At 41.4% G+C, this 14,403-nt stretch overlaps 1 protein-coding gene across 3 annotated transcripts in view; it reads right to left on the bottom strand.

Annotated features, from left to right (window-relative positions):
• Nucleotides 1-2,442: 2,442 nt before the first annotated feature.
• The window catches only part of TBC1D30 (TBC1 domain family member 30), a 59,744-nt gene continuing 47,783 nt past the window's right edge, over nt 2,443-14,403 (bottom strand). For 2 of the 3 annotated variants that reach the window (XM_035889932.1, XM_035889933.1), the window contains 6 exons: nt 14,040-14,145; nt 8,355-8,467; nt 8,042-8,181; nt 6,207-6,413; nt 5,940-5,996; nt 2,443-4,618 (listed from right to left, as the gene is read on the bottom strand). In XM_035889932.1, coding sequence (XP_035745825.1) covers nt 3,837-4,618; nt 5,940-5,996; nt 6,207-6,413; nt 8,042-8,181; nt 8,355-8,467; nt 14,040-14,145 — 1,405 coding nt within the window. In that variant the 3' untranslated portion in view covers nt 2,443-3,836. The remainder of the gene's footprint in view (nt 4,619-5,939; nt 5,997-6,206; nt 6,414-8,041; nt 8,182-8,354; nt 8,468-14,039; nt 14,146-14,403) is intronic. The other variant, XM_035889934.1, reaches the window with a different exon arrangement.

Raw genomic sequence — 14,403 nt, 5'->3', positions numbered from 1 at the left:
GGCGTCGCTCAAAAAATTTCCCTGTCACCAACAATTATAAAATATCAGAAAACCAACAAGTGATAATGAAAGACACACCCTTGAGAGAAGGGGAGAGGGAGCAACGCATCGTGTAGCAGCCCTTTCTGCCAGACCGGCAGGGCTGCTGCTGACAACCCAGACGCGGAGGATCACATCCCAAGTGCTACTGTGGGTTGAGCGGTGCGTACATCCAGCAGCTCCCCTGCAAACTGGTGCAAGCCGTGCTCTGAGCACATACGGGCTTGCAAAGCCTTCGGGCTGAGCTGGCAAGCCAGCCCCGCATTGCAGAGCTGCAGAGAGCACACTGAGCTTCGCCCGGGGTTGCACGGCCACATCCATCCAGCAATGGCCCAGCACACCTGCCAGTTAGCAACACTTGCTAGCCTAGTTTTGGGGCGGTGTCATCATGGCTACACCATCCCCACAGAGCTGGCTCAGAGCACGGGCCAAGAGAAGCCAGGAGAGCCAGCAATGACAGCACATGTCTCACCCCAGCTGGGAGTCGAATGTTTGCTCCCTTTTTGGCGGCTCACTGTGTAAACTGAGTCACGGTGAACCACACCAGAGGGCTCTCCGCTGGTATGTCCCTTCTGGGCTATCGTGGGATGTGGCTCCTTGCTGTCATCAGGCAAGTCCATGATCACTTTGAACACATGAGGGATGGGCAGGGAACGGCACTTCATGCATCTGATCCTTTGATTTCCTCTTTATAAACAACCAGTCTAAAAAGAAGCACAGGCACAGAGGAGTTTGCTTTCCCTCAAAACTTCTTGCACCTTTTGCCTGGATGGGTTGCTCCTTCCCTAGCCCCAACTGCTCCAGCCACATCCATCACCTCCCACGCTACCACCACGCCTGCCTGCTTATTTGTGGTAAGCCAGGGTGGTTTGATATGGATTTATCAGAAAAAGACTTGGAAACATTTGTGGTTCTTTTTAAACCTGCACTGAGCCAGTAAGTGCTACACACTGCTTGTAGGATGAAGCACATCTGAACCAGCGTCTTGCAGGCTGGGGGGAGACTGGGCCTGAGCATCGACCACCCTGACATGGTCTTGCACTGCAAACCACTTCTGTGTCCTAAATTGTGTTAAATAGCTCAAGTCAGCTTGTGCAAACCTTGAAGGCTCTTCAGGCTCTTCTGCGGGGAAGGATGTGCAGAAGATACCTTTCACACAAGCCCTTCCCTGCAGTGCAGGGAAGATCCACCCTTCCCAGACATGTCCCTCCCAGAGTTCAGCTTCCCAAGGATGCTGTCACCAGTGCAGAGGTGTCCAAGCACAGCAGTTTCTGGCTGCTTGAGAAACCACTCACCCGACTGGTCCCTGCTGGCTGATGACACACGGGCTGAAGGTGCTCGTCTGGGATGACAGCACACCTCAAATCACTCGCGGGGCTCCACAATGACCCCCTGAACAAATCTTCCACCAACAAAAAACAAATAAAACTAGAGCAAGCAAAGCACTGACAAGGACAAGGATCCATTAGGATGAATTTTTGTCTCTTCATGCTTCAGTACCAAGTGATGAAGTTGCTTTTGCTGTATGCTCAAGAGGCACATTTCAAGTAGAGAGTGAACATCCTTTGAGGTACTGAACAGCTAAAATGACATTCAGTTTTCTCACCTAGCAGTACTTAAAGAAAATTTCCTGCAGCAAACATCATCAAACCAATGCACTGAGTTGCCGTGGTTCCTTCGCCTCAAGCCTAACAGTCCAAGTAGAGTGCAAGACCCTCAGAGAACACTCATCAATTACTGATTAGGTCCAAATCGCTAGAATTAGTATTCTATTGGCATTTCTTTCCCCAGACCAATATCCGTGGAAAGCTTACTAATTTTCCACTGCTTAATCACACCTTAACGTATTGGAAATTCATGCACATACTTGCAACGTGTCAGACGTTTTTGCAGAATGACAGTCATTTTATTTTTACTGGTTCAGGATACAGCTGTGCGATACAGTGTAGCTGAGAAAAACTGGGGAGAATGATTCACAGTAAAATTTTGAGAAATCCATTTCTTCTAAATCAAGACAGAAACAATTCTCATACAGTCCATGATCAGTCACTAAATTCTACATTATTTTAAATTTACTTAACACTATAAATAATCATTAGTGACAATAGCACTATAACCTGAAAGTAAGGCAGGGGCAAGATCTGATCTACATGTGGTTTATATTTATAATGTTCATACTTGCATATTATTTTATATGCATACACTTGTATAAAACAACAACAAAATAAAACTGTCCCCACAACAATAAACAGGGTATACTGTACAGCTTATAAGTTATGGTATACAGTAAAAGTGGTATCACATCCTATAGGTTATGGGATACATTAATAAATAGACAATGATATATTAATTTGCAAATTTAACAAAGAATTTCAAAAGAGGAAAAAAGATATTACCTACAGTGGGACTGATTCATCATTACTGCTTTTACTCCAGTTTAAAGTAATGGCACTTCTGCGTCACGGGAAACTTGGAAGCAATAAGGTAATGAACCACAGTCAATACATACAATTCGGCAGAGCCATAGTATTTTAAGAGCAACCTGAATTTTTTGGAGTGCTTGATTTTACAACCCTGAAGTTGAATTGTTCACATTTAGTTTCTCTGCCTGCCTATTTAATGTATAGAGGGGGGGAAAAAAAGTACTTGTCTTAAGGTACTCACCAGCATTGCTTTTTTGATTGGGAAGTAAATACTCAAGCTTATCGCTTTGCCACTGCTCTTTCACAGCAAACCAGAACCAAGCCATGGAAGCCCATGGCAGACCCATGGGTCCATCCCACTTACATAGTGGCTGATGTGTTGGCTTTTAATGATAAGTGGCACCCTAAGTATCTAATCACTCTATTTATAGAATTTAAAACCTTAAACTAGTTTGGAACATTCATTCATATTTTACCTACTGCTAAGCTGGCAAATATGATTTAATTACGAGTCTGTAATCTAGATAATAGCTTTTAAATCTACCAAAACAGAGATGTGCCATAATATTCATACAACTACACATATAGTTGTACTTAATTTTGCAGTGCTGCAACTCTCCAGCAGCAAGTGACAGAAATGTATGTATATACATATGTAACAGAAAAGGAGCAAACCAGTGTCGTGGATGGACTTACGTCTGCTATTCTCACGCTCACTGGTTACATTTATATTAAAAACAGTATCACCAGAGGACTGCTGTGGGAAGAGAAGCACAAAATGCTGCTCAAGAATGTCTGGAGCCAGATGGCCGGGTGGGTAAGTGGTCATGTCAGACACAAAGTGATGCTTTCAACTGCTAGGACTGCTTGTGCTTCTGTTCGTCATGGCTTCTCCAGCTACTCGCAGAGCATGATGAGGAGGTCTGACGGGGAAGCTGCGGAACAGTCAAAAACTGTTATACCTGTCTGCTGCACCAGGTGATTTGTCCTTCGAGCTTTGAAAGAGACAGGAGGCAGCCATGGGGGGCTGAGGGGTTAAAGGCAGCCGGTGATTTTATGTCTGAGTTAGGTTTAAGGAAACTGTATGCTTCACACTGCAAATCAATGTTTATTTTACCACAGAACCATCAGAACTGACAATAGGGTGCCCGAGTGCACCTTCACTAATCTATCCCATAACAACACGGAAGCACAATTTTCAAAGACACATATTTATACATCTGGTAACCACTTTTGTCCCCATTACTTAATTAAAGATTAGAAATGCTCTGGGACACTCATACACAGGTACACATTACAAAAAAAAAAAAAAAAAAAAAAAAAGCAATACAAATTTTTTGTTGCTGTCAGAAATGGAAAGTGCCAGGCAGTTCATCATCGTTTCCTGGTCCCACTACTGCCACTGGCAGCCTTATTGAAACTTCTGCTCATTTGTGGGAAGTGTACAGTTGGCGTTCTTTCAGTGGGGCCATACAGCCCTAAATTCCTGGCTGTAGCTGACTTTCGAAGAGGCTTGACACTAGGAAAAGGATTGAAGACTTGTGGCTTTGGGTTCCCAGGCTGAGGAGATTTAGCCCGGTTTCCACTGTCACTGGATGAACTGGAGGACTCAGATAAACGTGGCTGGCCGGACTGGTGGGATGTTGACTCAGCATCGGTTTTGTTATCCGAGGTGAGTTCCAGTGCTTCCAGTTTTAGCTGAACCACTGACATGTTTGTACTGCTGTCCACAGAGACTGGCTCAGACGACTGCCGGTCAGCTTTTCGAGTAGTCCTGTCATCCAAACCACCTCCTTCTCTTTCTCCAAAGTCAGAATGTTTGGAAGTCTCCTCCTTTGCACCAGGACTATTTGCTTTACAGCTCTCGCTCTGCTCATCTATTAGTCCTACAGTATCCCCGTAGCCCAGCTGGCCTTTGGCCCTAGCAATGTTCTTTCGATGAACTCGTATGTGAGTGCGCCACGGAGAGTTCAGTTTTGTTTTAAGATCTTCTTGGGGAATGGGAGACATCTTCCCTGTAGCGTGACTTGGGATGTGAATAACAGCATTTCTGAGAGACCTGTTATTCAGTTTCATCTTCTTTCCTAAAAGGAGGTGGTTTATCACGGGGGAATGGTTTACCTGAGAAGGGAGGAGGCTGGTAACTGGCCCTTTGTCTGAAAGAAAGTGTTTAAAAGAAACATAGTATTGTTAAAGAACAAAACAAATAGATGTTCTAAGGATCCACCACCAAATTTGATGTGTTTCTTGAGGTATGGCAAAGGTTTGTAGGACTTAATACTATTTAAAAAAACCCAACCAACCACACCAGAAAAATCACTGAATTCCTCTTACATCTTGGAGTCAAACACACAGCTGTAATTTCTGCAATAAAGATTTCTTGTCCTCCCTCCCTGCTTCTTACCTACAAGGTAAGTCCTGAGCCTGGAATACCATGAAATTAAATCAGAACAAAACCAGCTTGTCAATTTTTGGAACTGCACTGTAACTGATAGTTGAACATTAATATTAGCTTCTGATCTTTCCCCTCTCCTTCATTTCTCTTCCAACTGTGAGAGGCAATTCAGTCCCTATACGAGGTAAGAAAAAAAAGCCTCTCCATGAGGCTTGTGTGACTGGAGAATGAACCAATGTATTTTTAATGGATAAACTGCACCAACTCTTTTCTATTAGGTCCTCTTATTAAACCAGAACAGTAGACTCAGAATTAGGTAATTAGATGACAGTTTGATTAAACCACGAACCCAGCCCCACATCATGATTAGTAAGATTAGAAAGGTTTGTGTTTGGGGGGTGGCGGTTGGCAATCCCTGGGAATCAACATTTTACTGTTTGCACTGTTTCTGCTGGCTACAGCCTTTGTTCAAAGCAAATACTTTGCCAATCTTTAACAAAAAAAATTCCTTACAAATTATGTTAATGAAAAATCACAGCTCTATGTATTCAAATGCTCCTGCTAGGACAAGTTTAGACAATCTAGAAGAGGAACAAAATTCTCCACAGTGACCCATCTGCATGGTTCAATGCTGACTTAGAAAGATGACAGCTAAGTGGGGTGGGGAATGAGTGGGGTGGGCTGTGTTCAGCTTGCACACCCACTAAAACCTTCATCTGCACTGTCCATGCTAACCCCTGCGTTGAGTTTGCCAACTGGGGAAATAGATTCCATAACACAGATTGCTAAATAACGGACTGATGTCCAGCTTAATCCTCACAGCAGTATCATTATGGTCAGGTGACCTGTCAGCCACAATGGAACATCTAAGCCAGTTCTTCAGCTGCATAACTTGCCAGGGGAGCTAGGATAATGTGGACCAGCTAGGAATCTACCTGCCACTTCGTCTGAAGTGTGCTTATCTCCTCATTTCCCTTTTTCCAGTGCATCAGTATGTCAACTCCAAGAATGCCAAAGATTTAAAGTTTTTAATCAGAGAGATCAACACAATGCACACAGATAGCAAAGACACTTCTAAATACCATTGTTCAGCTGGTCCCTGGGACCTAAAAAAATCCCAGGGTCGTCATCTTCAGATCCTGACAAAAGAAAAAAAAAAATCACCTTCTCATTTACAATCCGTCTGTACGAAGCGGTACCCACTTTACTACCAATGTGTTATACACTCCATCAGTCTTTCTTGTTTTGTCTGTTTGGTTAAATGTAAAAGAAAATTATTTGCCTTGTGTCTCCTATGATGAAGGTAGCTTGCAATAAATCAGTAAATGAAGCACGTTTTGATATGTTACCTGCTCTGATATACACATGGTGAACCTGCTGTTGCTGCTTCTTTTTTATCCTGGAATATTGCTTTTTCAGTGCATTAATGTCAGTGGTCATCCGCTCCATCATCATGCTGTTAAAAGCAGCATGATACTCGCTTCGGCAAGAGTCTATTGCTCCTGGACTTAATTCTGCAATGTTACTGGAACCCAGACTTTGTTCTTCATTCTGATCTGCACAGAGTGGGAATAAAGTGGGGATGAAGAGTAAATTGGCATACTCGAACTCAAGAGTTCCGCAGATTACCTACAAGGGAAGTCTATGTCTGATTCCTATCGTCTTATTTAACTGTAATCTTTAATTTAAAATGTCTTATAATATGCATATTTAACAAAGCTGCACTATTTATAATAAGAATTACATTTTGAAAACTACTGCTTAAGAACAGCAAGGGTTTGAAGGGCATTTAAAGAGTAGAAAAGTCAATTAACACAGTGAAGCAACGTTACAAGCACAGTCCTTCAATTACCTGAAAGTATATCAAACCATCACTAAAGTAATTCAGAAACTGATTATTAAAGACATTCATCTGGCTAACAATGCAAGCTATAAATACATTACAGTCAAGCAGGCATGAGATTAAACAATCAACCTAGTGATACCAGCAAGAAGCATCAAGGAACAGTTACAGCACCACAGGGAGAAAGCTGCTAGTAGCAGCAAAAGGGGTAAGCACAGAGCAGCTGAAGATCAGGCAACTTGATAGCATCTCTGATCAACAGCTGCAGAGCAACAGCAGCAATGCCATTTATTTTCACAGCTGTTTCTGATGCACCACCAAACTGGCCAAGGGGATAATTCTTTTTCAAGGGAAGTTTGTTTGGTTTTGGCTTAGTTTGCAACAGCAGCTTGATGCTCTGACTAAGCGCTAGCTTGAAGCAGCAGGTAGAGACTTAGAGTCCCTCAGGAAGGGAAAACTGAAACACCACAGCCATCAAAAGGAAAATTGCAGCTTATAGGTCTCAGCAAACCAAGCCACGAGAATGATGATGTGTAATCGGGTAACAGTCACTGCTACAACAGTCTGGGTTTTTTTAGGGGGGAAGGTGGGGGTGCCTTTGGGGATAAATAACTACAGCCCTTCCCAGGGTATCATAAAATCACTGTTGATCCAGTACCGTTCCATAAAGTCTACTGCAAGCGAACAAATTATCTGCTTTTCTTGCATGGATCAGAGTTTTGTTTGGCTTGTAGAGCTTGCACAGGTGACCACACAATTCTGTCCGAAATTTTATTTCAACATGGAGGGATTTGAAAAATAGTGACATTTTGTCAGAATACCCTGAACCATACCCAAGTTTATAAAAATGTGAATATACCCAAAACATACAAGCCTGAAGGTTTGGCCAAAAGGGTGGTGAAATGACCTGCAGAACTCACTGCTGACAGGTTCCAATATTAGCCATACATATGCTAATAGAGGTCAAGATTATTTATTACGTGTACCTCCTTCAGAAACTGCTGACAGCTTGGAAATAAGCGTGGATTTAGGATGGACTTTTTTCCACACATGTGCTTCTTTTTTAGTGGGTGGGCAACACTATGGGATTGTTCTTTTAACCATTACTGTAGCCAGATCCTTAACCCACGCTGTCATTTATTGTATACATATAGCTTTCAAACTTGCCTTTGAAGACATCTTCATGGACCACAGAACAAGTCATTTGGTACCTGCTGTAATCCCTACATGAATATACAATACAATTTTCACAGCAGCTTTCACAGAGGAAGCTACAGACGATGTCTGCAAGATCATGCAGCTTTAACTACATTTTCCAAAATGAACAAAAGCACTCCTTACCTTTCATCTGTTTTTGATATTTTTGGAGCTCTGGTGCCAAAAACCCACTTAACGGTCCAAGACAGCCAATTGCATTGGCAATTGAATCTTCGTCATCTAGGTCATTCTCCTCATCACTGTCTCTGGTTCTGCCTAGCCTTCTGTCAAATGAGAACATAAGAGAAATAAGAAAGAGACATTCTTAAATATGATCATTACCAAACATCTTTATCTTCTTTAGGAGCATACAAGGTAGGACGCCACCTGCCTTTTCACTATCTGCATAGGGTAAACAAAAGCCCTATATGTCATAAGCAATGCATTTCAAACTTACCCTGAAAGTGAAGTTGATTTTACTGCTGCAGGGAAAGGAGTAATGTTGTACGTGTATTTTTCCCTTAATTCTGCCAGCTGTGGGAAGGGAAACTGAGCCATGGTATAAACAGTCTGGGAAAAAAAAAAAAAAACAACAAAAAAACAGCTTTTTAAAATTGTCACTTTAACAGTCCCACAAAAGATTTCTCCATGAACAGACTTGCAGTCTTGCAGGGTTAAAGGCTGCACATTCTCATGTGCTGTAAGAAAATTAAAATGGTCTAGGTTTATGATTCAGTCAGTATTTCCTGTAAGAAAAATAAAGAGTGACTCATTAGAAAAATACATAGTTCAGAGGAAAAAAAAATTAAAATGGAACAGATAACATGAGATGTAGGGTCCTTCTCAACTCCTGTACTTATTTAATAATCATTGTCAATCCTCTCCTTGCCAGCACACTGGAAATCCTCCTCCTGCAGTTATGATTTCACTTACATGAATACTTCATTGAGGTTTTGAGGCTCTTCCAGAAGACCTACATTTCTGTCAAGTATTCAACAAGGTATTGACACTAGCATAGATAGGAAGGAGCAGATCCTCACTCAATGTGGACTCTTAACAGATCCTGAGCAGCCCCAAGACCTTCTGTGAAGGAAATCACTTCAACACAAGAGTTACAGCCAAAGAGGAAGGACCCAACATTATCCAGCTAACTTTTCTCCTCTCAGTTTCTGTTTTTGGTGGTTGTTTTGGGGTGGGGGTATTGTGTTTGGGGCTTTTTTTTTGTGGGGTGGTGGTTGTTTTTTTAATAGAAGTTTGTTCTATGATGAACAAAGAAACCTATCTGCAACTCTCTGAACTCAACATGTAGTCCCTAGAACTTAAGGCCATAAAAACACTCTAATACATTTTATTTACTTCAATACTTGGAGTTAAAGAAGATCAATAGTTGCAAATGCATTTGCTGTCAGAATTATTTTTGCTTTAAGTAATTTTGTAGTAACAGAATGTGTGTCGCCAGCCATCCTGGCATGAAGACACATCATATTCACTGCAACATCACTGCTCATTTGTTCTTACCTATTTTAGTTGCCTTTTTCTTCCCCCTGCTTTTGTACACTTGCAACTATTCAGGACTTCCAAGTAACTGACACACAATTCATTGGGAGTCTCAATGGCAGAAGTGAAAAGAAAAAATAGCAAAATATAATTTCTCATAGTTTCTCTGAAAAATCATAGCTTTTCCCCATGTTGAGTATTAAATGTCTTCCAAAAGACAATAACACAAACATTTCTCATGAGCTATGACAGAAAATCTTCACTTATATATATTTCTTCCTGCGCTATTAAGTCAGTGACATTTTCATCTGAAGGCAAAATGGCCTCATTTAAGATGAAAGGAAATTTTGAACAATATCTACATAATCCATTCTTGAACCGTGCCTTGTCTGTGCTAAATACACTAAGAAAAAATGCAGACATAAATTCGGTTCTAGACCTTTCCTGACAGGAGAAAAAAAATGTTTCACCCATGGCAACAGTGCAAGCCATGAGGAGCAGGAAGGACACTCCTGGCTGGATCAGGCACAGGGCAATCGTGCAGCTCAACAGGCTTCGGCATAAAAACGCTTCTACAGTTAAGCCATGCGCAGACTCTAAGGCAAGGAGAATGGCTACAAAAACCCAGAGCGTGAACTGAAGCTTTGCCACTCCATGAAACTACAATGCTACTGTGAAAGACAAATATTCTCTTAGGCCTGAACAGTGATATGCCGGCAGTCTACCAGACGAAGGAATTTTATGATCTGGAGAAAGACCCACCTCCGTCCCAGCATGTCTGCCCGTTTGTTTGATCTCCACCACACTTTCCTGTTTTTTTTTTTCCCCCCCATATGTCTCAACTCTCTCCCTTCATAGAGAAGGAGGTGTGTCTGGAATTTATTTCTACTCTTTATGTCAACAGCCTTTTCAGGTAACTTATTCCATATGCTAGTTACCCTTTAAGTGAAACAGTCAACTCAGAGTCCTCCATTTACTCCTTGCACCTACTGTTTTAGATTATGCTTTTAGCTTTTGCCTGTCTCCAATCTGTGTCTCTTCCAGATCCTGTCCAATTTCTTTCATTTCGCATATACATTTTTAACTTAATTACTTGTGATCAGATTGTAACTGGAGGCCTCGCTTGCCACCTGGCTAAGAGATCCACAAACAAATATTATGCTGATGCAAAGTTCCACTGGAAATTAAAAAAATATTGTCAATCAACATCTGTGACCTCCTCACAGCAATGTTTTGCAATCAAAGCATCCTGTTCCTAGTTTATACACAGCCTTGGATGCCATTTGGTTAATTCTGGTGAAACTCTGCCAGAGGGAAACAGCCTACGCATACGAAGCATGATGCAGCCAAACTTACTATCTTATTTATGGCCGTAAGGGGCTGATTCTGGGAACAAGAAAAAAGACAAGGAAAAAACCTCTCTTCTCACCTTAACTCAGTAGCAGTTTGTCAATCTTTTGCCTTTAATCTAAGAATGCAAACCATCTACACCATCGGCAGAAGGGTTTGGGCTGTGGCTTCTAAAAGAGGGTAAGCAGTTTTGCCTTTGTAGACAGCCCAAACACACATCTCAAGAGCCGCCCCACACTGGTTTAAGGCTCCTCTCTCTTTGCGCTTTCAATAAGAGAACAAAACAAAAAGCAAAACCAAAAACAAACCCAAAAGAAAACAGACAAAAGTGCTACTCAGGTAGAAAGTTAACAGTGCATACCATCAAATCAGGGTAACTCTCTACCAGAGATAGTCTAAAATGCTAGGCTACTACAGAGGGATTAATCCCTATTCCCCTCCACCACAGTAAACACACAGGGATGCCTCTCCTTTTCCCGTTTGCTTCTCATCTCCTCCATGCTGGAATGCTTCTAGGCATACAAACTGAATTAGTTTAGCTACTTATAAAAATGCTCGCTTTCTGAGGAGGCATGAAAGCATGTGCTCAATCTAGCACACGCTGTTTAGAGTACCTGCAGACACCTGGCGTACAGCCTTCTGTCCCCATGTTAGAACCAAAGTTTATTAATAGGCCAACAAAATGACATTACTGAATAACTAGTCCTGAACACAGACCCAGTCTAGCATCTGATGTGTCCAGCACTTACCCTTTATTTATTTAAACTGTTCAATCTGAAAAAGGAGGAAACTGTAGGCTTGCTTGCTCCTCCAATCCCTCCGTGCTCTCCCCAGCCCAACATTGTAACAACTCTTGCCATGCAAGGGCCAAATCTGCAAAAGCTTTAAGCCCTCAATCCTAGGTATATGTACTGCCTGCATGGGAGGGAGGCAGGCAGGCGTTTTTAATTATGAACTTGCACCAGCTATACATGCTGGTGGACAGAATGAGGACAAGAGTCCTCTGATCTACTTTAGACATCTGCTCCGTCAACACTTGCTCCTGAAGCTGTATCTCCCACCTCGAATTCCCAAAGAAAACAGCGCTTTTAGAGCACAATTTGTTTTCTGGTGGCAGGGAAGTGTCTGCCACTCTTCACTGGCTTAACTGAGCCTGGGCAGGTAGTTCAGATGCAAATGTAGGTGTCATGCAAGCTTGAAGAAAAGCAAGATGATTGCTACCAGCACCCTTTACTGAAATATGTAGGGAAGGCAGAGTAGGACATTAATCCTTTCCCGCAGTAGGAAACTAATCCTTGAGCCACCTTGTAAAAAGTATTAGATGTAAATTCATGGTTCTGATTCTGATTAGGGAAAAAAGAAAAAAAAAAAAAAAAAAAAGGAACATTTTGAAAACAAAGCAGTTTTCAATCACTGTCTGACTTCTCTGAAAAAGCCTAAAGCAATTTAAAAGCCAGTGTTTTCAAGCAGCCTGGACCCTTTCATTAACACAGTGGCTCTTATTTCTTTGTTCTCCAACACAAGAGAAAATTGTTCAAATGCAGCAGCTGGGCACACGGTGGCATTCATATCCCCTAATGGTAAACACTTGTAGTGCTTAATTCTCTCCACTTACTGTAAAGAGAGCCTAAAGTCAACACCTCAGATGGAGACGGCTACACTGCCAGTGCCTGCCTTTGACTTGACAAATGCTATCTAAACGATAGTGTGGTTTCTTCAACTGAGATGACACACGTGAGACAGACACATTGCTTCTCTATGCAGAAAACTTAAACCTGCCACGTACTCCATACCAATGGCAGCACTATCCTAACTTAACGCTCCTGTCAGGGTCACAACATATGCATGTACACTATGAATATATATATACTTTGTACCAAGTGCTCGTTTTTTTTCTGGAGCACAAAAAGACTGCTAATTTAGTATACTTGTAATTGCAATAAAAACCCAAAAAGATCCTTTCATCCCTCCAGTAAGTTACCTATGCCTTATCTTCTGTTACACACAATGGCGAAGAAACAAATCCACAGTGAGTCACTAAAGCCCCCCTTCAGCTTTCCCAACGTTATTCTTTGTCACAAATGCCACATCTTGATTTTGTACTGCACTTGTGACCAGGAATTGAAACACAATGAATATGAGAAGGCATCAGCTTGGGCCACTGTCCTCATGCACCCCCAATGTCTGCACTGCCTCGTGAGAAACCTTAACGCTTATTTTAAAAGCATGCAAGTACCTCTGCGTTCCCATTTTTGAAGCAAAACAAAGCCACAGTGCTCATCCCTCTCATTCCTAGAGCTCCCTCATTAAACAAAACAGCAGCATTAGCAAAAGCCAAAAATCTGAAAGTGATCTTTTAATTCAGAGCAATACTTCACCAGACGGTGGAAGTATATTACCCCAGACAGTCAATAAGCTTTACTTCTAATAATGGGTAACAGAAGTCACCTGTTAACTACTGTAACAAACTCACCCAACTTCACATACTGAGAATGACTTTGTTTTTATCCCCCTAAGTCAGGTAAAAAAGTTCCGATGAATTATGTGCTCTGTATTTGCATCCATTTAATCACCATACTCATCACAAGCAAAAGTTCCAGAACTGTAACATGAAGCCTCTATAAAACATCTAAGTAGACAACACCTCAAGGATATCAGAAAAAAAAAGTGTAAGTGCAAATCAATACAATTACATCTGTAATACTAAAGTCTCTTTCCTTTCCCAGAACAATGTGCATCTTTGTTCTCATACAATGATGTATGCTTTAAGAACTCAGGGACTGCAATTATCTACAAATGTCTTTGTTTATAGTTCACTCATGACTATTCATGGGGTTTTTTTAAATCGTGAAGGATTTTTTTTTCCCCTTCTCATTTGATAAACTCTTGTCTCCCACAGTGTCTGCAGAATGAAAAGGACACAATGTAATAAATAACTGACAAAAAACATAAACCACCCTAAAAATTATGACTACCAGAAGATTTTACATCTTACTTGCGTAAATCCAATTGGACATTATATCACAACAAACTTTCAGCTGTCAAGATACAACCAATTTTTATCAAATGGAGCCTAGTGGTTCTCTACACTTAATGTACAAGGTAAGATTTTAGCTTTAACTGCAGGTCATCTATTTGTTTCATTGACATGCTAGCTCAGCTCAGTTATCTTAAACTTTTAGTCTTGGGAGAGTTTAGGTTTCTGCAGTATCTGAACAAAAATGTAATTTGTTAGAAATCAGCACCTGAAGGATGCACAGAAAACACAAACAATAATTATATCACAATTACTCACCTGCATGAGTTCATTGCTGTCAATCAGACTGTCTTCCAACATCTCCTGGGTCAGCTTGCCCATGGTACTGTAAAACTCATCTGCAGTTTCACAACACTCTATTTGCCTACATCAAAATACATAGTGGGTTTCGATTTTACTTTTACATATAATTACACACCTCCAAACCAAAATGGAACTTTCTGTCATCATAAAACACGCGCTTCCATTAGTCACCTTAATTCTTAAGTTTATTGCAATCCTCCCTCCACTTCCAAATAACAAAACTCTGCACATCACGTTGGAAATACTAGTGCAGTAAAAGGATGTAGTGAGCACAGCTTACTGTCCTGACTGCTCACGCTAAAGGATTCATGCATGTCCA

Source organism: Egretta garzetta, unplaced genomic scaffold, assembly GCF_000687185.1.
Source record: "Egretta garzetta isolate BGI_Z169 unplaced genomic scaffold, ASM68718v1 scaffold792, whole genome shotgun sequence".
NCBI classification, from domain to species: domain Eukaryota; kingdom Metazoa; phylum Chordata; class Aves; order Pelecaniformes; family Ardeidae; genus Egretta; species Egretta garzetta.
Note: the sequence above shows the minus strand (reverse complement) of the source record. Positions and strands in the feature narration are given on the sequence as shown.